Source organism: Populus nigra, chromosome 6 (genome assembly GCF_951802175.1).
Source record: "Populus nigra chromosome 6, ddPopNigr1.1, whole genome shotgun sequence".
Lineage (NCBI taxonomy): Eukaryota > Viridiplantae > Streptophyta > Magnoliopsida > Malpighiales > Salicaceae > Populus > Populus nigra.
The window spans coordinates 13,293,077-13,316,653 of record NC_084857.1 but is presented as its reverse complement, the minus strand read 5'-3'; the positions used below and the strand labels follow the sequence as shown (position 1 = coordinate 13,316,653).

Genomic DNA, 23,577 nt, shown 5'->3' with positions numbered 1-23,577 from the left:
AATATGGATAAAAATACCTAATAAAATGATAGATTAGAAAACACCTTTATATTCACGGATAAATTGAGAGTAATTAAATTTATATTGGTATATTAAATTATATCATCACATATATATTGAGTGATGATCTAAAAATATTAAAATAAAAAAAAATATTTTTAAAATACAAAAATAAATGGGTTATAATTATCATCAAAATCTAAAAAGTCTTCAAAACGCGAATAATTAATTATTGATCTACACCTGTAATTAACTAACGACACGCTATCAAGTGTGCGCTGATTAGAATCTCTAAGAGGAATAAAACAGCTGTTATCGCTGTTTGTTTATTGCTTATCATGGCTTGCAATGTTAAAAATAAAATAAAACGAGAGATTACGGAATCAAATCATGAGAATTGATCTGTATTTGTTTATTTTAAAAAAATAATTAATAAAAAAATATTCTTTAATCATAAAAAAATAAATTTAATTTAGTTTTTAGAAAAGTATTTTCTAATTGATTTAGGGGGAAAACACTTTTTATAATAGTAAAAAATTAAAAAAAATATCTTATTATTTGTTAATTATATAAAATTTGATTTTTATTCTTTTAATTGTTATATATTTTATTTATATTTTTTTCTCTTAAAATTTGATTTAACTTGATTTTTTATACAAATTTTGATTGTTATTCTTTTGATTATTATTTATTTTATTTTAAATAATTTATGAAATTAATTTTTTTATTTCATCATCTTTTAATTTTTTATTTGTCAGATCTGGTCTTCAATATTCTTTTGATTGCTATTTATTTTATTTAAAATAATTCATGAAATTAATTTTTTTTTTAATTTCATCCAACTCCAACTTTTTTATCTGTCAAATTTGATTTATATTTTTCTAATAAATTTGAAAAAAACATTATTAATTTATTTTTTATAGCATAGCTAAAAACTAAAAAATATTTTTCAATTTATTTGTTATATTATTATCCAATATCAAAAAAATAATTTATTTTTCATAAAAATAAATACTTTCTATAATAAAATTAATTTAAAACAAATAAACAGGAATCCATTTTAAACCGGAGGGCACGGATAGAATTTCAACTCCGTACACAGACCACTAACATTTATAAAACGAAACTCTCGTGTGTATCAGCCGCACAAAACTCTTTTTTTTTCCCCTCCAAGTGGTTAATGGCTTGCATGTTTGTATTAACTACGTAAATCAATACCAAATTAATCTAGTTTTATGGTCTAATTGGAATTAAATTATCTATGTAAAAAATGAAGAGCTGACAAGAATCTTGCTTCTTGTAGCCTAGCTTGAAGCTCCCAGCAATGGCTAAAGAGGTGATAAAACTTTCTTTTTTCTCAAACATAAACACAATCTTCTTAGATTAAAAAACAATTCAAAGTAAAACAATCGTAATCTACTCTAAAATAAACCAATCATGGCTAGCACCTGCCAATGAAAAGGAAAATGGGATTAATTATTTTGTTTTCCCTTTATTTTTTATATTTAATGACACTTTCAACTATCCTCATCAACACAAAACAAAAAGCTGAAAAGTCAACGGAAGGAAGCATTCTTGACAAGGTTACACTGTGCCGTACGAAATGTAAATATAACCAAAGTCAATGACTGTGTGTGGTATCGATAATTTTCAATGGGCACCGGCACCGTTTTCATACTGGTTTGCAGGGCAGCTTACTCAAAGTAGAAGTTGAAATCCTGCGGACGGCCTTTTATATTCATATATCAGAGTCAACCGTATGACATTTGCGCTGCTGAAGACTTAGAAACACAGAGTTGTGGTCTCAAAAAACAGGGGATTTGAAGCTTTTATACGAGATAAAACAGTCCACGGCTCCCTTGCCTGATCAATGAAGATACAGTGGGCGCCATGATGACAGATCAAATCCATTAAAAAACAATGAATCCATCTGTCTGTGCCATATCCATGGAAGTAGATGGATGCATTAAAGGGGTGATGATTCTTGCAAGCAAGCATCCTAAACAGCGTTGCGTTCACAATATAGTCAACGTTAAAAGTCTAATCACAATTGTAAGCATTCACCAGTGAGAATCTGAATGGAGGCTGCATTTGGAATCTCGACCAATCGACCGGATTCAGATGTCTTGCTGACAGCTTAATTTGAATCGACCAGTCTAGAACATGTGATTCCAAAACCTGTGGCCCAGAATTAACCATGAAGATACATAAGGATGATTACATTTCTGAGTTTTTTTTTTTTTTTGGATTCTAGCATATTAAAAATAATAATAAAATAACACTAATAGCCATGCTGGAGCTCACTTTTTTTTAGACCATTCGTGTGACGATGTAGCCCACCAAGGTTATTGTTGGTGATCTTTATCAGTTTTATCATGCCTTCAAAATCTTTTTTTTTTTTTTTTTTATTGAATCTTAAATCCAGATCCCAAAAAAACTACATTTCTTACCATAAGCCTAGCACGCAACTAGAGTTGAAAAGTAACTCTTACAATCGACGCTGTCAAGAACTCCATAGGGCGGAGCCGTATTCTGTTGAAAATTGGAATTTGTTGACAGCTAGAAATTCAGAGTTTCAGATTCTAAGTCTAAATTTCACATTCATGTTCTATATTCAGATAATGATACCTGCATACAGCTAAAAACACTATGTTCAACATGTAGTTCTACAACTAAATAGCATTGCATTTGCTGTATCATCTTTTCTTTTTTTGTGGGTCAATCATATGAAATTTATGAAGAGCCTCAGCCACAAATTGAAATAGAGGGGGGGGGGGGGGGGGGGGGGGAGGGGGACAAAATCTTCAAAGAAGAACTCTACTCGTCAACTTCTTTCAACCTTTTTTTCTGCTGCCTTCGCTGATCACGTAAACCTGGATGAGAAAGTAAAATAACCTTAGATAGACAGTTGGAATGAAAAAACTTCAAAACGGAAAGAGATATGGAGAACTGAGAATACGTTTCTTCTCTCCCTTTCTTTTTCTCCTCAAATTCTCCAAGTCTCTACGTTTTTCTGCCGTCTCTTTCACGTCCATGCGCACCTGAGAGCAGGATAAAGACATTATAGAAACCAGCAACCAAAGGACACGATGAGAGAGAGCAGATCACAAATATGTACAATTAGTATATCCATATTTTTTCTAATGTAAGTGCACATTCAGGACGAGAACCAAAAACCTACAGAAAAGCTTTTAGTACATCTTCAAAGCTGCCAATGAGACGAGCCTTTCAAGAAATTGCATACATCAGCAACTAGTCACGAACTGGATCTTCTTTTTACAGAATTAGCTAAGCATTACAAGTTTTGCTCCACATCCAAATTCTGGAGGAACAGCAGGGGCCTATTCAGGGAGGGCTCTCTCTAAATTAACAAAAGGGCTTGCTTTTCAGCTTTGATCCTCTCAGAAGCGTGCCCAAGATGGGTCAAATTCTGAAGGGAGTGGATAGGTGGCACTAAGTTTGGGTTCTGTCTCATTCTTTAGGGAGGCTCAAACAGGTCAAGTTATGCTATGAAGAGCATATAGATGCAGTGCTTAGAAGACGAGATATTTTTAAATCATGGGGCACTGAAATGTTAGTTGTGTAGAAAAGGGAGTCAAACTAAGGAAACCCCAGGATATCATTCTTTGCAACCTGCTATCTTGTGCTCAAGCCACATAATTTCACTAACATTGCTAGAAAAAATACACTCTCTACCAAAGAACATGACGGCATGTTCATTTATTATCCATAAGTTTGATCCTTCATGCAACCAAATATTATATACACGACAGCATTTTATAGCAAGCTTAACTAATTGTTTCTTCAAATGATATATGTAACAAGATTTTGAATTTACAGTATTTTCAAACAAAAGAAAACGCTCATATTGGAGTCCAAGTGTACCATATTTTGAATTTAGAGGCCTGCCGAAATGTTTAATAAAGTAATCACGAAAAGTGGGGAAGAACATGAGAGTGGAATCATAGCTGAAACATACTACCTCCTGACCAGAACTTCGGAGTGCCTGGAGCGGCTCCACACAATCTTGACCAATAACCACCAATTTCCTTCTCTTGTTATCTCCCAAATTCACACCTTGGTCTAACTTTTGCCTTGTTAATTCTTCAAACTGATGTTGCAGGAGAGGTGAAATCCCAGCCTGCAGGAATAGTTGCATTCAGTAGTTAAGATCCTTACACCTAAAAATTCATTTTATTTACTGCAGGATAAATGACATATCACAGGGAGCAATCTATTCTAACATCATCTGAAATCAAGCATCAAACAAATGCTAGCCAAACTAGATTCCCATTAATGCCCCTGCAGTCCCCAATACAAGAGTTGGGCCTCACATACAAAGCACCCATGCACTATCAATGGTCAACATCAGAATCCTTACAACCTGCAACTGACCAAACCAATCATTCAGGTTTCAAAATTGCACATCTACAAACAGGTAAAGGTATATCCATATATTACTATTTCTAAGAACCCAGACAACATCTCCAAGGAAAAAAAAAAAGAACCCAGACATGTTTGTTCAAGAAAAAAAGAACCCGGACATGTTTAAGAGTACTACAGTTTGTGTTTGATCAACAGATTGACACAATCAATAGTGACCAAGAAAAGTTAAAGGTAATGACCAGTGGATTATTACCCCTGCCAAATAGCGATGTGAAAACGATTTTGGTTGCAAAGGACGTGAAAGTAGAGTGTTAAGCTCCTGCAAATTAAATCCAGAAGAAATTACTATAGTTTCCTATTCAAGGAAAAAGAAATGGCCAAACTCTCAAATTTCACAGAACCAAAATTAGAATAAGAAATTTATCGTAGTAAACAAAACCTGCTGTAAATTTTTCAGTTGCATTGAGGTGACTCTCTTTTGCTTATGATTGTTCACTCTTTCCTCCTCACTGTCATCATTCTCCACCATTAACTCAATTGATTCTGCATTTCGTTCAAACCAGGTTTTCTTTGCCTTCTCCTAGAGAAGCACATGAACCAGTTACAGAATGAAGCAGAAGTAGTATTTCAGGAAACTGATATTTTAAGTTTCTAAACTATGTAGACAGAAATAAGGAGATCCCAAATCACATGAGCCAAGTAAAAGATTCATCTACCTGGGAGTCCTTTCTTGTAATCTTGTCTATTTGACGTGCAAGAGACAGCCGTCTCATCACCTCTTGCATGTATGACTCTTCTAAAGGAAATCTCTGAAAACTTTCCTGCATAAAGAGAGGAGACAACCCAACAATTTACTGAGGCAATCCTTGAATCCCAACTCTTAGTTCAAAAAGAATAAAAACAGAGGCAATCCTTTATGGAATCCTACAATTTTGGGCTTCATGTAAAAAAGCAAGAGTTTTAAGCGCTGCTGATGATATAATTATGAAAAATGGCAAAATCTAATGCTTAAATTTCCAAAATGCTCAATCAAGTCTAACCTCTCTTTAAAGAATAATATACTTTCAATAATAATGTACTCAGATTAGTGAAGTTTGAAACTTTGCAAGAGCTGCTACCTTTGAAAATGATTTGCACAAAGAGGCAAATTTTGAAGTATCATTTGATGAGATAAGGGCAATGCTGCATCCATCAGTACAAGCTCTTGCAGTTCTTCCACTTCGGTGAACATAAACCTAACACAAAAGGATATAATATAAGTTTAGCAGAACGAAAGCAAAAACTTTTAAAAAATGTGATGCATCCCAATTTTTACTTCTGCTGAATGTGGAAGCTGATAGTGAACAACAGTTCGGACACCAGGGATGTCGAGGCCTCTTGCAGCAACATCTGTAGCAACAAGGATAGCATGTTCATTTGAACGAAAACGATCTATTGCCTGCATTAGACACAAAGGAGAAGTTGGTTGGTGTGAAGAAACACAAGTCACTGCATCTTCGGACAAACAAAATCACAAATTTAATTGGAAGAAGATAGTTATTATGTTGAAAAACATAGAACTTAGTACCTCTGCCATTTGCTTCTCCCAGAGACAAAGAAAGATAAAGAACTCCTAGATCACAACTTAAAACAAGTAACTCAAAAGAAAAAGAAAGAAACGTAAGAAAAGATGGTGGGCACTTAATTTACTAAGCGGGGTTTGCAATTGCCTTTTTCTATTCAGAGACATTGTTTATACAACTCTTATAAACTCTTGTAATATTTAACGCTCTGGCCCACTTAACATGTACAGTTGATTCAAAAACATTTTCATATAGCTCTGCTTTCTCTTGTTCCAAAAGCCATGGACCAAAAGTTGTTATGCACTCACCCTGGAACTAAACGGCAACATATGATTTTGTCTGATAAACTGATTATCTCCAGAATCTGATTGCCCACTTAACATAACCAGCTCAAAACCAATACAAGGCCTATTAAATCGGTTGAGTGTTCAGAAACTCAGCGCTCATCATGAAGTTATGTGAAGTTAATGCGCTTGTATCACCCATGTAGAAGCACATGAAACACTTGAATAGCTACACCAAAACTGATGATATGCATTTCCAACTAAAACCATATGCAATGCCTCTGATTAATAAGTTGTCTTGCCCCTTTCAAGGCACATCATGAACCGGTGACTCTAATATGTGTTCAAAACAAGTCTGCAACTGTTTACAGCCAATTTGAATAACTAGATTACAGTATCAACAACATGAGGCATTAAATCCTATTCATTTATTACACTATTTATTTTAGAATTGTACTCGAGCATTAACTTTAAACACAGCACCACATGCAAAATTCAAATATCACATTATAAATGAGCATGGTTCGAACAAATTAATAAAAAAGAAAGGAAAAATATAAATCACAAACCTTCAAACGAGCTCGCTGCTGCATCTGAGCATGAAGTGTCCAAACATTGATGCCTAGGATGCGCAAAAGGGCAGAAGTGTGGCGCAAAGCTGCAATTGATGTACAGAAAACAATTGTGCGACCTTTTCCATGAACACTCAATATATAATACAGGCAAGCATCTTTATCTTCTTCCTTACATCTGCAGTCATTTTAGTAAATATTGAGAAAGGCAAGTGATGCAATATGATAACATAAAATTTTGCTAAAAACAAAAACATAAAGATTACATATAAAGTGCAAATGTAAAGGCAAAGAGTGTAATAGATCCTTTCATTAATAACTCCTGAAATTAAGAATTAAAAAGTTAATCAAGTTGAAGATATACCAATCAGAGTGAGCAAGATGAGATCAAATCAATCTTATAAAAATATGTCCTGTGTGCACAAAAAAGAAAGAAAAAATAATGCAAACAAATAAAAAGGTGCGGCGCAACCACTGAACTACAGCCCATGTAAATTCTGAGGACAAGCCAGATGACCTTGGAATAATATTTTGGCTGCGCAAACCAGTCTACAGACATGAATTTGCAGAGGCATGCGTGTGTGCATGTTGGAATGTTAAACCTTATAGCCATCAACACGGCCAGCCCTATTGTAAAATATAGTGGTATGCCAAATTTAGAAATCCAGCACAAGCTTCAAAACATCCCACCATGTAGCTTGTAAACCACTTAGATTCTTGCATTTAGCAGTTATAAAGATTCTAATGGGAGATGCAGTGTAAGACACATACTCTATAAAAGATTCCTCGAGCTTATTTACAAGGATTGATGCATTTGTCAGGTCAATGATGGCAGCATTTGCTCTCATTCCAGCTCGTTCAGAGAGCATTTCTATGGAATTCAGCCCATCAGCCATTGATTGCTTTGATTTTAATGAGCCACGCTTTAGCTTCTTGCGAAAATCAGCAGATAATGCTATAGTTGCAGAAAAAACAAACGTTTGTCTTTTCTTTATTTGCATGTTTGAAAGTGTTTGGCAATTTTCTGAACTTTGAGATTGTCCTCCAATTGAACCACTGGCCATGGGAAGCATGTCAATAATAGACTGTAACTCACGAAAATGTCCATTTTCAATCATTCGATCTGCCTCATCCAGCACAAAGAAAGATAACGAATGCAACTGCAGAGGAAAACAAACAGAGACAATATGGCATATGAATAAGGTGCTTAAACGTGTTTTATCTGGAAACCAAATGTGTAAAGATCCAAAAACTAAATCAATAAAAAAAAAAAAGTTAATCCGATTGTAGCAGAACAAAGACATACTCTCCCTGAATACATCCAATGTATATATCACATGCAATCACTAACCTCGACAAGATGCTTTTCCCCTCCTGACATAAGTTCCCACAACCTCCCAGGAGTCCCAACAATAATCTCAGGCCTTGCTTTCAAAAGTCTTTCCTGCTTCTCTGTTGACATCCCACCAACAATCGAAACCACCCTAATATTGATACCATGAGCTGCTTCCTTAAAATGGTCTGTCACCTGGAATGGATAAAAAGAAGATCCACATGAAAACTTCAAATCTGACAAAGCTAAATTTGCGGAACCTAAGAGCATGTTGGAGAATTCAGGATCAGCGCTGAGAATTTCATTCAAAATTATGACTACCTGAATGGCAAGCTCCCTTGTTGGAGTGATGATGAGAGCACGCAAAAGACCTTTTGGTGCAAACCTTTCAGCTTCCTCTCCCACATTGTCACCCATGTTTGAAGCCTTATCTTGTTCCTCGAGGAGACGTTGCAAAATGGGCAAACCAAAAGCAAGAGTTTTGCCTGAGCCAGTTTCTGCAGCTCCAACAACATCCTATAACATAAAGGCACAATGATGAGAACAAGACCAAACAGCATTATCCACAATTAAGCCTTAAACAATAACCTTAACCAACCTTCCCTTGATGAGCTGCGGCAGGAATACAAGCTTTCTGTATTGGTGTTGGTTCCTTGAACCCAAGCCTATATATCGATTTCATGAGCAGAGGATGAAGTCTCAACTCATTCCATCCATAAAATTCAGTCTCGTCAACTGATTCTCCTTCTACATCATCCTTGTTATTGCTAACTACAGTCGCACAATTGTGGAGCAATGAACAATCTTCATATTGGTAAATTACCATCGATTAACTAAAGTTTTTAGTATTAAAATGCACCAAAACAACAATAACAGACAAAATATCAATCAAGAGCACATGGAGATCATAGAAAAAGTTTACAAGTGATCGTGAATTTACAAATGACCAAAGCGCAAATGTTACGAGATCAAAATGCATCTGAGTAATTCAGAAACCAATCACAAATTCAAAACCTGGCTTGAGTTATAGACATCAAAATCAAGGAACCTCAAAGCTGACCAAATGTCAATAACACAAATGAACTCAACAGTTAACCGAACTCCAACAAGTAAAAAGTGTTAGCACATACCCCAAACTTAAAAGAATGTACATTAAGCCACAAGCCGGGATCCAGAATTTATATGATAAGCACTAACCAGAAGTAGTTTCATCAACCCTTGATGATTCCTTCGCTTTCTTTTTCTTCTTTCTCTTCTTCCTCTTTTTCTTATCCTCCACGTTTATCCCCTCCTCCTCCACCTCCTCTTCAACCCCATCAGCATCATTATCCTTCTGTTTCTTAGATTTATTCTTTCTTTCTTTCTTCACCTTCTTATCATGACCAGGAATTTCTAAACCATAATCACCCTCGTCAATCTCTTCAAGTGATAGAAACCCTGCATTCATCCCCCAAGAAAAAAAAACACAATCATATAAAGAATCAGGTTCAGGTCCAAGCTTAAACCCTATAAACCCTACCACAAAGTATAGTTAAGAAGAAGGAAATACAAGATGGAATGGGTGAATCCAACCTCCTTCGAGCTCGTGAGAACCAGCAATAACAGAGAAAGGATCGTCTTGGGAGATGGAAGAGTTCCATGGGAGTGAGTCGAGTCGGTCGATTTCAGGGTCAGTATGGGTTCGCTTTCTTTTTCCCTTTTTGTTGTTGGACTGTTTAGAAGATACTCGTGGTTCTGCTTCTGTAACGGCGGCCATTCCAGAGTTGCAAGCTTCAAACACCCTGGTAATTTTGCCTAAATGCACTGGCTGTTGTAGCTTAGGCAAGGCAAGTGTTTACATAAATATCACGAAGCGCATTTATTTAAGCACGAATTGGAAACGAATACCTGTAGTGGCTGATGGTGTAATTTTTCTTATATTTATGGCTATTATTTTATTGTTTTTGTAGGGGAACACGAAATTCGTGCTTTTTAAAGGGAATTTATAAACCACGCCTCCCTTTTTTCTTTTTTTTTCTCCGTTCAATTTTTTTTCCCTTGACGAAGTTTTTGTTTTTGACGCAACTCACCATCATTTATAAAAAATTAAAAATTATTTTTATTTAAAATTAAATTTTTATATATTTTTAAATTATTTTAATAGGTTAATATTAAAAATAAAATTTAAAAAATATATTATTTTAATTTATTTTCAATTAAAAATACTTAAAAAACTATTGTTAATATAATATAAAATATTACCTTAATCCCGAGAGTTTTAACGGGCTTTCGATATGTAGTTGGTCCTTTTACTAGTAACAAATGTTTCATTGAATCCCTCTACTAATATAAAATAGCATTGTGTCTCTCCAGGCAACAAAGTTTTTATTTATCATCAATGCCTCAAAATGTTTACGGCATTCAAACTTAAAGATTGATGAATTACATCGTGACACGTATGACTTGAACCATTTTCTTCCGAAAATATCAAATAAGTTTTGAAAAAAAATAGAGAAACAAGAACAAATTTTGACATAAATACTCAAAAAAAAACTATGTATGCTCTCATAATCATGTCAGATTTTGCTCCCTTTTTTTTCTGAAATTGTTCTGATAGTATTTATGTCTTTGTGATGGTTATTATTTTTTAAAATATTTTTTTACTTGAAAATATATGAAATAATATTGTTAAAAAAATAATTTGAAATAAATAAAAAAGTAAAATTAAAAAATAAATAGAAAAAACATAATAAACAGAAATAAGAGTGCACCCACGAAAAAAGAAAGTCTTTGGATGTAACTAACCGTTTATTTAACATAAAAACATATCTCTTACTTTCCCATCCTTGGCTTGTTCAAGTATTCAATCAATGAAAAATATTAAGTTCTTAAGAAATTGATTTATTATACGAGACTTTCTTCTTTTACTTGATTTATATTTTTGTTTTTAGATGTTTTTTAAAAATATTTTGGGCTTGAAAAAATACTAAATTAATATTTTTAGTGCTTTTAAAAAATATTATAGGCTTGAAAAAAAATACTAAATTAATTGATGGTTTTGAAATATTAATATCAAAAATTTTAAAAATATAAAATAGATTTATTTTGATATATTTTAAAATAAAAAATTATTTGAAATAACACTAGACTACTCGATATCTAAAATAAGTATCAATGTTTTAAATTAAGATAGTGAGATAAAACCTTACTTTAATGTTTGATTATAAAAAAAATCTTTAAATTAAAAAATGAAAAGATCAATATTTTGTTTTTGAATTATGGAATTTTTTCAAGATAAACCTTTTCTTTTAAAATTTTTAAATTTTCAATTCTATAAACATTCTCTCTAAATTTGAAAATTTATTGAAAATTTTTTTTCTTTTTGATTTTTTAATCTCAAGGCATTAAAAATAAACTAAATTAGTTCAGTTTTTTACTGATCACCAAGACACATATTATTATGGAATGAAACAATATAAAAACGCAATTGACCTTGCCAAAAAAACTACTTAAAAATTGAGAACAAGATTGTCTTTTTAATGGTATATATTTGCCGTTGAAAAAATGATTGGGAACAAAATAGTCTGCTTTTTTGTTGTAGTATAAATACTAATTTGCCTTTTAGGGCATAAATTTTTAACTTTTGAATGGAGATTTCTTTTGTCTTTTTTAAAAAATTAAACAGTGAAGTTACACTCATACCTTTATGAAGGAAAAAAAATACGAAATCACCCCTGAGTTTTAGGAAAAAAACAAAATTGCATGTAAGGGTGTTTTCGTCGTTTTAATATGGTTTTGTTATTAATATAAGGTGGGGGTTAGGGGTGTTTTCGTCGTTTTAATATCATTTTAACAAACACGCACGCACATTATTGTTTATATTAAAAAATAGTTGGTGGTGTCCCCTCCTCTCGGGTGGCGCATGCAGCACCAAAACAATATTGAACGCCGCCTTTTAGGGCAGCGTTTGATGCGCCTCTCAACCCAAAGCATGGTGGCCAAGCACATGTGGCGATGCAGCATGCGGAGGAGCTTCAACCGAGGGTTTTTCTCTCCCTCCCTCTTTCCCCTCTCTTCTACTAGAAAAACATGTTACCTATTGCAAAAAAACAATAAAATCTGGCTATTTGTCAGTTAAGTTAGGTTATGTCCTTGTTTTTGTTATTGCAATGTATTTGGCCTAAAATAATTTATTGAATTAATTTTTTTTTCAATTTCATACCTTCATAATTGATTTTTATGTCAAATTTGATCATCATTAAGTCATTCTCTTAATCATGGTGTATCGGGTCTTGAATCATTTATCAAGTTTTTTTTCTTTCAAATTCATCCATTTGCATTTGGTTTTTATATTAGATCTTGTTTTCATTCTTTTAATTGCGATGTATTTGGTTTTGAATCCTTTATTTAATTGAATTGTATTTGAATTTCATTCATTGATATTTAATTTTTATATCAAATATAACCCTCATTCTTTTAATTGTTATTTTTAGTTGTTCTTATCCTTTTCTAGATTGAAATTGTTTTTTAATTTCACCCCTTGTAATTTGGTTTTATTTTATTTTTTCATCAAATTTGGTTCTCTATCTTTTTAAATTATTTATTTTTTCAAATTTATCCCTAATTATTTTGATTGGTTATGAATTTTAAAGTGTTATTTTTTTATGTTAGACTTTTATATTATAATCTAGTCTCGCGATTCATGTTACAAAAATTCTAAAGGTTGGATTGGGTTGGCTTCGGTTATTTTTCATTATTTTTTTTAAATTTCATCTATCATCATTTTATACGTTGAGAATTGGTATTCTTTGTTTTTTTGTTTTGGATTCATTTGTTAATTTGATTTTTTTTTAATTTTGCCATTTAATTCAATATTTTTGTTTGTCCTCTCATTTTTTTCAAATAAGATTCTTATTCTTTTAATTGCTATTTCTCTATCATTTAGTTTTTTTTTCATCACTCGACATTCCAATTATTGAGATTTGGTCTCCTAGGTTTTTCCCATTGTTTATAAGCCTACCTAAAAGTCAATTTGGGACAATGATCGGGTCATAGGTCGAGTGGATAGACTTGAGTTAACCTAAGCCAACCAAATCCTTTTGTTTTACAAATAAAAAAATCAAAATGATACCATTTTGAAAGAAAAAAAAAAGAAAATAGTCAATGGGTTTTGATCATGTTTTGACTAGATTTCCCTCAAAACATGGGTCAACTCGAGTTTTTGATAGTCTTATATTAGATTAATTCTCCCCCAATTTCTTTTGAAGCTTGGCCCGGTTATGGTTCAAATCATTGAGTCAAGCCAAGTTTTTAAATAATTGCTTTTTCAGATGTAATGCTTCCAGTTTAGTCAATACTCAGAATTATGAATTTGAAAAGTTTACACAGGTTAATATTATTTTTTTCCAATTATATACTTTAAAGTTGTTCGTTTTAAAAAAGGAACTTCATTTATCCGGGTGGTCTAGGTTTCTTTTAAAATGTTTTTTTATTTTATCCTTCAAAATTCAATTCTTTTTAAAATCAATTTTTTTTATTTTTTATTTGATTATCATGTATGCATGATTCTATTCGTGGGTTTTGATATCCTCATTTGATTATCTTTTTAAAGTTTTTTTTATTAGTTATTTTAATTTTTTTATTTTACATTTTGATTCATGAATAACTATTATCATAATTTTTTTAGTTTTTTTTTTCTATAATACTGCATCGTTAGTTTTATTTTAAATGCAATAATAACACTTAAGCAAATTTTTTTAACATTGCAAAAAAAATTATCTAATTCATGATGAAGCATTTGCTGTCTATCTATTTATTTTTCTACATCAGCTCCAGCTTTATTTTACAAGATAAAATTAAAAACAAGTTAAAAGAAAACTTGACAAAAGGGGCCACGATAAGAAATTTGTTGAGTAGAAGGCATACATAAATTCAAACAAAAATATAGAAATCACAAAAAAAAATAAAAATAAAGAGATGAAATTGGTGATGAATGTTGGAAGGATACAAGGAATGAAACGATGAATACAAGGTCTCCACCTTCGTGCAAGCTTTCATGATTTGCTTTTCACATGTTAATTTTAATGGAAGTACGTGGCCATCACGCACCACAGATTCATCACCTGGACCCTCTCCCTTGCCACCAAAATATCTCCCACCAAAATACCGTGCAATGCCCTCCTTTCTCTTCAAATGCATCCCCTTCATACACCCAAAACCTCACCCCTTCCCCCTTTCTCACCTCACCGCCATGTCCATCAAAACCAAAACTCGCTTAAGAGGTGTCGTTTTCGACATGGACGGAACCTTAACCGTCCCCGTCATTGATTTCTCTTCCATGTACAAGGCCGTGCTAGGAGAAACCGAGTATCGCAGAATCAGACAAGAAAATCCATCTGGCATCGACATTTTGCATCTCATTGAGAGTTGGAGCCCTGATGAGCAGCGAAAGGCTAATGAGATCATCCTTGATTTCGAGCGACTAGGTCGCGAGCGATTGCAAATCATGCCTGGTGAGTCATTGGATTGCAGCGATGCGGCATCGTATATTCGTTTCATACTTGGATTCACCTGCTGATTATTTTTTTTTTGGAAATTACTGAGCTGCAGGTGCAGCTGAGCTTTGTGGCTTTCTTGATTCCAAGAAAATTAGGTACTAAAAGTTTCAATATACAATTACTGGTGTTTCATTTGCGCTGAGGAATTTAGTTTATTTGTGATTGAATAACCTAATTGTTTTTTAATCATTCAAATGCGTGAGTTAGTTCCATATTATTTATCATGGCTATATGTAAGAGCTACATTGGGGTAGCTTGAGTTACTATAAAATGAATCTATACCTCCCATTTTACTACTCACAACAAGGTGGATTATTCGTTTATTGTTTTTTTTTTAAATGGTGGGTTGGGGTTTAAAATTGAGTTTTGATTAATCTTATGTTACAAGTGCATCTGTGCATGTTAGATTTGCTACAGAATGCGTGCTTGATTGGTCTATTCGTGAAGTGATGATCTGGAGTGACGGGTTGAAAAGTTGAGAAAAACAATTTAATTTACTGCCAAGCGTGCAAGTGAAATAATGGTAAAGCAGAATTTCATATGATTTTGCATGTCAGGTGAAATTCAGAATGTAATTGATGCGTGACTTTTGCTTGCAACTATGCGATAGACAATGCAGCTCTTGTAATCACACTGTGTTTTCCTAAAGAAATTATGTGGCACCTGTATGGTCATGATAACAAAGCTTTTACTTGTTTTCAGAAGGGGATTGATTACGCGAAATGTCAAGGAAGCAGTAGATCTCTATCATCAACGCTTTGAGGTAAGTTAAAACACATTTAGTATAGTGCATCAAGGTTCTTGAGTGTATGTAACATGAAGATTATTTCTGCCATAGCTCCACAATCTTCTTCGAATGCTCGGATCAATCACATTTTAGCGTGTAATGCATGAAATGGGCGTTTAAAGAGTGAATTGCTATAGCAGAATTTGTCAGGTTAAACATCTATACTGGTGAGGTTGTTCAATCTGCGTGGGTCTACAAACAAAATGCATTGTCTAGTCCATACAAAGTCCATCAGGACTGTAGATCAGGGAATGGGAGCTTCACGGCATAAACCTTTCCCGCGTCAAATTTGACTGTTTCTTCGAAACCACCTTTTTACCCCCCCCCCCTCCCTCCACAAAAGTCCCTCAGGATTGTTAATGTGCTTCCTGAATCCTTAGTTTCCGTATAGATCATACTTATTTTTTTATCAATCCATATATATCATTCTTGGATTCTTCTCTCACTTGAGCCTGGACACTTCGCATGCTTGCTCAAAGGTTTGCCTCTTATTGTCACGAATAACTGATACTTCCCTTGGCTCAATTCTTACCATTTTGCTTCAAAGAGCAAAAGGTTTGTAATTTTGCTTACGGTTATGCAGGAAAAGAAAGCTTCTGCTGAAAAGAACCCTTTTTTCTTCAGTCCTTCGTCCCACTTTTAGTGTATAGCTACCAAAAAGTACTGTTATATTTTTCAGAAAAAAATTATAAAAGGACCTTTTTCTAATTTTAAGCAAACAGCAAAACCAATACACCTCGTCAGATGTGACCCAGTTTTACATGTGCTTGTGTCCACATTGTCTGCCCTTTGCAGGGGGGCCCTTTTTAATTGTTCTACCAGAAATGTTATGTTTTAAGTGTTTTTGCTGCAGATTGTGTTTTCTCCAGCATTAAGCAGGGAGTTTCGTCCTTACAAGCCAGATCCTGCTCCTCTGCTGCATATCTGTTCAACTTGGGATGTCCAGCCCAATGAGGTCATGATGGTTGGTGACAGCCTCAAAGATGATGTGAGTGATATTCTTCCTAAGTTCTTTTTTGATACATTGTGCTGTCTTTGATGCTTGTATCAAAAGGATGGAAGTTTGCTTCTACGACTGAAGGGTTGATGTGACTGAAGGGTTGATGTGATACAATTATTCTTAGTTGTGTCGGTGAATTGTGTGACCAATGCTTAAGCAATGGGTGATTGATTTTATGGCTTGTACAGGTGGCCTGTGGAAAGCGAGCTGGAGCCTTCACATGCTTGCTTGATGAAAAGGGGAGGTACGGTTCTGCTGATTTTACCAAGTTGGATCTAGAACCAGACTTCAAGGTCGCTTCCCTAGCCGAAGTTCATTCACTATTGGAGACAAATTTTGATTTGATGCCTTGATTTTCAATCTCCTGATGAAGACTTTCTACACTTCATTGGAGAAATATTTTGTATTATTGTCATTTGAGCTAGGACTTAAAGAGGGAACCTTCTCTCTTAAAAATCCCCTCCATGACGTTAAATGGTCAAGAATCAAAGGCCATGTCACTAGATAAAGAAAAGGTGGCCACTTCATAAATATAACTAGCCATTTAACGTTTTTTTTTTTTTTAATCAAAAAAAAATTATTGGGTATGTTGGTTGTTTTAATGTTTTTTTTTTATACAAAGATTCAAAATATAATTTGAAAAGTCTATGCAAACAAGATTAAGATATTTCATAATATAAAATGAAATATGTATCTGATTAGGTTTATTGAATTTATTTATTTAAATAAATAAAAGATAAATCTATATCTAAAAAAATCTATAATTTAAAAGACAAATATAAATGAAAGTGGTTAATTAAATTGATGTTATAAAAAATATTATGTAAAGTTGAACACATTAGTAATATAATTTAAAAATAAATGTTTTTTATTTTTTAAAAATTTTTATTTGTAAAAAAAATATTATAAAAGAGGAATTGATATGTATTGATTTCTAGTTTTTTCTTCTTCTTTTGTAGTGAGAACATGAAGAAAATTAACCTACTGTGGGTTGAAATTATGCCATATGACTTGTGTGAGAATAAGGAAGATGACGAAGGCTAGAAAGAGAATGTAACTAGTGCGGTGAAGGTGAAGGTATAACTGATATCGTATTTTTAGGTCCAGTTTATTTTTATATTTTAAAAAAATTAATTTTTTTATTTTAAATTAATATTTTTTAGTATTTTTAAATTATTTTGATATATGAATATTAAAAATAATTTTTTTTAAAAAAAATTTATTTTAATATATTTTTAAATAAAAAATATTTTAAAAAACAACCACAATTATACTCCCAACAACTCCCTAACTCTGCCAAGACAACTGGATAAATGTCAAAGATGTAAACAATAATTTTAGCTATGTTATTTAACCATGACAACTCATAGCATTGAGTTTGGAAGGAGCTCTTCTGCTTTCTAGGATCAATGTTTATACGCACATTCTTGATATAGCTGATGCAGAATGATTCAGTGACAGACTGCGAAGAAGCTGTATGCGAGCCAGGGAGTGCTCCGCCATACATTTCAATCGTCCCCGTGGAAAAGCCTATCAGATTCTGCTGCCCAGGACAAACTGTTGCTACAAACTTATGCAGAGTTTGGTGGCTCGTGGGCTACAAGATTGAAAGTATCAGAGCAGTAGTGTGTCCAGTGGAGTTGTTAATGTTATAGGGAGAATACAGTGTGGAGATACAGATCATGCAAACAGAGATTTACAGTGTGAGGATTCTTGGTAAGATTCCTGGGCTCCTTCTACTCAGTGCTTCATGGACTGGTGACTTGAATGGATGAACTGTTGATGGAGGGGATGACTTTTGGGACAAATTGAACTGAGTATGGTTGTTTGAAGATTAAAAGAGTGTTTGACACAAAAAAAGTTACACCCACACAAAAAAACAAATTCAAAAATTTATTGCTAATTTAAAAAATTAGAATACTTATCTGAAAAGAGTTTAAATATCATTAACTCAACTATAAAAATCATGAAAGTTTAAATACTTATTATTATCTTCAAAAATCACTAGGACTTGGATTCCACACTTACATATACCTTCACCGTTTATAGTTGCCAATCCCGCCTCACCGGTGACTCTTTTACAGTGAAATCCATCAACATAAGGCTAGACTTGTGGTAATCGATTTTTTCCAAAACAAAGATATTTTCGAGCTAGTAATCAACCACACGGGTATTCTAAAATAAAGTGAGCCCATATGCCTTTCTTCTCAACTAATGAAAGCTATCTATATCACTGCCATAAAAACGGGGCAATTCACCGGGACATTAAGCCCAAAAACATCTTAACGGACAGCAGATTCAGGATGAAGCTTGCGGATTTTGGATTCGCTAAGGTTGTTAGGAAGAGAAAGACTGTGAATGGGGTGTGGGGTCACCGTGATATAGAGCGCCTGAGGTTTTGTTGGGGAATGAATATGATGAGAAAGTGGATGCGTGGAGTGCTGGGGTGGTGATGTATATTATGTTGGCGAGGTCTCCTCCGTTTAACGGGAAAACGATTGAAGGAGATTTCTAACGCAATTCTGAGAAAGGATTTGAGGATTCCTGATGAAGTTTTTTAATCGATTTCAACATTAGTTATTGATCTTTTGAAGAGGATGTTTTGTAGGTGTCCTGCCAGGAGGTTGTCTGATGAAGGAGTACCAAGTGATCTGCTCTTGTTTCTAATACTTGGAGTTAATTACAGGACATCCATGGTTTTTATTGCTCTAGTAAGATGTATTTGACGAGGGTGAAATTGTAGTAGAGGTTGATGATTCGTGGCTCTTGCATGAGGACTAATAGTTATACTTCATAACATGTCTGGTTCTGGGATAGAGGAGATTCTTCAAGGCCAGAGATTTTTATAGAGCACCACTGCATATTGCTGAGTATCGTGGTGACTGCAACTGCTTACTTGCTCGACAAGGATGGTGAAGCTGTTTGGTTAACATGTTGGTAATTATGGTGAAACTGATGTTGTTTTTGCATTTTAAACTGTATTTTAAAAATACTTTTGGCTATTTTAATATATTTATGAATAAAACACAACATCTACCTATTTTCTAAGAAGCCTGGAGTACATCTTCTTCGATGTCACCGTCTTGACCCATAAAATTCTGCCTAATTTGGACTCGTCATCCCCCTATCTCCTTGTAATTGATGGAGAGAGAAGGGCCCACCAAATCCCCATTAATAAAAAGACAGCAGAACAAATCAAGCCACCATCAGGCATGAGCTGCCTAGAATCACGCAATCTTACAATATTCAAAACCCTTTCCTGCACTCTTCTAGATATCTCTCTTCCCTTGAAAGCTTCATCATCTTTCTTCTTTCAGCAACCTTAAACTGGGTTTTTCGCTTATGTTGCACCTCTTGTTTCCAACTCACAAACTGAGTCATTATAAACAGCATGGACATTAATCTTAGTAACTTCTTAACCTCTTAGTAATCAAGAATTATGTTTCCTTTATCAATTGCCAGTCAAAGTCCACTTACCAAGTTGTCTCCAGATAACCCAAAAATACAAATATTCCCTTCTAATAAGTTATCTCACTTGAAACCAGTTCCATGCTCTTCTCACAAGAAGAACCCTAACATCATTAACAACCCTTCAAAGCCCAAGACTTATCCTTTTAGCTCCATTTTAATAGCCCCAGATCAAGTTTCTCCTAAGAAAGGTAAGAAAAGCAGGGGATATGAGGAAAGGAGAGGTTTTGGCCATTTGGGTAGCCAACAGATGCTGGCTTTGTGTGGGTTTGGGTATTGGATGCAGGGTTTTAGGTGCTTTCCTTTGCTTGCACTCAACTTCCATATGGCTCACAATCTCAACTTGCATTCATCAACGCTGCAGCTTTTGCAAAACTGTGGTAACTTTCCCATGGTGGCTAAGCCTCTTTATGGAATCCTCTCTGATGCTCTTTACACTGGAGGTGCTCATAGAATACCTTATATTCTAGTGGGAGGTTAGTTGTCTTATATCTCTGCTTTGTCTAGTTTATGTCTTTCAGTGTTCATTGCTTCTGTTTAAGTTGCTCTTAATCAATCATTTTGACAGACAGTTTTTTGAATTTTTATGTTTTAAGCTTATTGTTGGAACTTGTATATGTTTTCTAAATTACGCTGGATATGTGGTTAAGTTTTATTGGACTTTCATTCTGGCATTCTGCCCGTTGCTTGAATTCCCTACGTAGTTATGCCTCAAGATTCCTTTTGTCAATTTCCATGTCCAAGCCTTCTGTGCATGGACAATAAAAAGATGAGGTACCTTAATTTGTCAGATTACATTTCATAGTGGCTGACTATGGCCAGATCCTATCTCTTGTTATCAAGAAAGCTAGAACTTGAGGGTGTATAGCAAATGATGATGCCCCCCCCCCCCCCCCCCCCCCCAAAAAAAAAAAAAAAGAATGTCTATTGTAAGACATTGGAGGGATTTTCTTGAAGAGAAGAAAATAGGTACAGATCCATCATGAGAGATAAGGGAAAGTTGAAAACTCAATTCTAAGCCTATTGTTATAATGGGAGTAAGTTTGTCACATCCCAAATAATTTCTATGAATTTATCTGATTGATTGATCTAGCTTATGAAGAAGTTGACAGAAGTGAAATTCTCAGTCTTTTTGCAGGTGCTAGCTTGGGGGCCACTAGCATTGATCCCAGTTGCACGGGAAGCCCTTGGAATCCTTATGGCATGCATTCTTATCAGTAATCTTGGCGCTTCTATCACAGAAATAGCAAAGGATGCCCTCGTTGCAGAATATGGCCAAAAAAACAGAATTGGGGGCCTCCAGTCTTATGCATTTATGGCTTTAGCTGTTGGTGGAATCCTAGGCAACTTGCTAGGTGGTTGTTTCTTACAGAAAACACCACCCAAAACCATGTTCCTTGTATTTTCAGTTCTGCTATCTCTTCAACTGGCATTTTCATCAACAGTGAGAGAGAACTCTCTTGGTTTATCAGAACCATCCGATCACAACCTTGTAAAGAAATCAATTTGGGAGAATATTAGGAAGCAGATAAGTGATCTTAAAACTGCATTAAACGATGACAACATCTCCTGCCCTCTCACTTGGATTGTAGCTTCTATTGCTACGGTCCCGGTTCTCTCAGGTTCCATCTTTTGCTACCAAACTCAGTGTCTACATCTTGATCCTTCAATTATTGGAATGTCACGCGTAATTGGCCAGTTGATACTTCTTTCCATGACTATAATCTATGACCGTTTTTGGAAAGAAGTGCCTATGAGGAAATTAGTTAGTGCAGTCCAGTTTTTATATGCCTGTTCTCTTCTTCTGGATCTTGTTCTAGCGAGACAGATCAATCTTAAATTGGGAATTCCCAATGAGGTGTTTGCCTGTTGTTTTTCGGGTTTAGCAGAAACACTTGCACAATTTAAGCTCCTTCCTTTTTCAATGCTATTGGCGAGTTTATGTCCACAGGGTTGTGAAGGATCTCTTACCTCTTTCTTGGCATCATCGTTGTGTTTATCATCAATTGTTAGTGGGTTCTTGGGCGTTGGGTTAGCTTCTCTGATTGGAATAACATCTGGTAATTACTCAAGCCTGCCAGTGGGAATTTTGATACAGTTCCTTGCAGCATTATTGCCTTTAGGATGGATTCATCGTTTACCCATGTCCAAACCCATTGTTGAGAAGGAAAGAAAGCGAGGTATGAGTAAAAGAACACGAAAAAATAGAAGGGTTGGAAGAGTGGTGTTTGGCTCTATTTATGTTTACCACCGTGAAAGAGAATCTGATTCACAGAGATAAACAAGCTAGAGGGACGGACGACAGCATTTTGCTGGAAAATGAGTGGTAGGAGATTGGAACATTTGAATTGTCTTCACACTGCCGAATCGTCGAATCATATGGGAATGTGATGCACCGAGCCTATCTCAGCTGCGCTAAGATTGGAATGACCCTTCAATTAGTACAAATCCTCTGGCAAAGATGATCAATTTGTGTTAACTGGATTATTGTTTCACAAATGTGCACACATACATCAGCTCAGCGGCACCATTCAAGCATTCTTGATCAGTGGATTTTGTTATTGGATCCCAAGATTTGCTTCTGATATTTCTTGAAGTGAGTAGTTTAATTTCCAGAGAATCATATCTGCTGCGCATCAAGTTCATCTGGCAACTTGAGGGATGGTGAACAAGCAGGAAGGCATGTAGATGATGCATTCGGCTGAGCCATTTTAATCATGGAAGGCCTATATACCCAATGGTTAACAATTTGGTAGTAAACTACTCAAATTCCTTCATGTTTGACTGTGGTACTCTTATTCCTAAGCTGTAACAGGTCATTTCTTTACCAAAATAAACGCATCAGAGCATCTTTAGGGAGTTCCTCGTTGTATGAACGAGAATTCTGTACATGGTTTACATTACATGAAAGAGAAACTGACAAATTTTCATTCAAACCCTATTATTTGCTTGCTTGTCCCCAATTGTCTTCCGTCAATTTTGTGGTGTTTGTATCGTTGCCGATGGATAGTTAGTAAGATAACATGCCTTGTGACAAGAATTAACACATAAAATTGTTCTTGCGGTTTCATGAGTGAGAATGCTTTGTGGCTTCCAATTGCACTCTACTGTGTCTTTCATTATTTACTTCTGAGTGGAAATAGGCTCAGCTTCTGCCATACTACTAGAGCCATTTTGTCATGGACAATATCCTGCAATTTGTTTTTAACAGGAACTGACCAATATATGAGCCTACCGGTGAGAACATTTCCACATCCACGATGAACAGCTCAAACTTAAGTAGATGGAAGTCTTTTGCATGTGAAAGAAGCTCGAGGGTCAAGATAGGAAGCTACCTGGGTACAAGTCGACCGATGCTGCGATCAACTCGCTGGTGAGGTAATATGCGTTGCAGTAATAAAGCATACTTTGAACTTTGATCCCAATCTCCCCGGTTATTATAGGAGCTTGCTGGTTTGGCAAAACTACCTTAGTTTTTACCTCAAGAAGCCTTGGCACCCCGCCTCAGGGTGCTATTAATAAATCCTATAGCATGGATGGATGCAGGAGGGTTGGGGGTGCAGAGCAGAGGGGAGGGGACAGTTGAATAGAGAAATGAAATTACGAGAGAAAAGAAAACATGAAAATTCCATTTATTATTCCATGCATA

The 23,577-nt window shown here is 34.7% G+C and overlaps 3 protein-coding genes across 4 annotated transcripts; 2 read left to right on the top strand and 1 right to left on the bottom strand.

Annotated features, from left to right (window-relative positions):
• Positions 1–2,573: 2,573 nt before the first annotated feature.
• LOC133697782 (DEAD-box ATP-dependent RNA helicase 13) lies at positions 2,574–9,979 on the bottom strand. The gene is made up of 15 exons (XM_062120551.1): positions 9,710–9,979; positions 9,335–9,574; positions 8,736–8,908; positions 8,459–8,653; positions 8,156–8,332; positions 7,576–7,964; positions 6,802–6,982; positions 5,702–5,824; positions 5,505–5,621; positions 5,103–5,207; positions 4,826–4,966; positions 4,640–4,705; positions 3,983–4,141; positions 2,960–3,041; positions 2,574–2,873 (listed from the first exon to the last, which is right to left on the bottom strand). Exons 1-15 carry the CDS (start codon positions 9,891–9,893, stop codon positions 2,818–2,820), a joined length of 2,388 nt encoding a protein of 795 aa, XP_061976535.1. The 5' UTR covers positions 9,894–9,979; the 3' UTR covers positions 2,574–2,817.
• A 4,094-nt stretch (positions 9,980–14,073) lies between these two features.
• Positions 14,074–17,012, top strand: LOC133695882 (haloacid dehalogenase-like hydrolase domain-containing protein At2g33255). The gene is made up of 5 exons (XM_062117850.1): positions 14,074–14,628; positions 14,726–14,768; positions 15,376–15,436; positions 16,314–16,448; positions 16,649–17,012. The coding sequence occupies exons 1-5, from the start codon at positions 14,172–14,174 to the stop codon at positions 16,811–16,813; spliced, it is 861 nt and encodes a 286-aa protein (XP_061973834.1). The 5' UTR covers positions 14,074–14,171; the 3' UTR covers positions 16,814–17,012.
• Positions 17,013–17,875: 863 nt separating this feature from the next.
• LOC133695881 (probable folate-biopterin transporter 8, chloroplastic) lies at positions 17,876–22,864 on the top strand. 2 transcript variants are annotated; one of them, XM_062117847.1, is made up of 2 exons: positions 17,876–20,404; positions 21,056–22,864. In XM_062117847.1, the coding sequence occupies exons 1-2, from the start codon at positions 19,900–19,902 to the stop codon at positions 22,207–22,209; spliced, it is 1,659 nt and encodes a 552-aa protein (XP_061973831.1). In that variant the 5' UTR covers positions 17,876–19,899; the 3' UTR covers positions 22,210–22,864. The 2 variants fall into 2 exon arrangements, with proteins under 2 accessions (XP_061973831.1, XP_061973832.1); XM_062117848.1 differs by having other exon boundaries at positions 20,285–20,404; positions 21,067–22,864.
• The last annotated feature ends 713 nt before the right edge of the window (positions 22,865–23,577 follow it).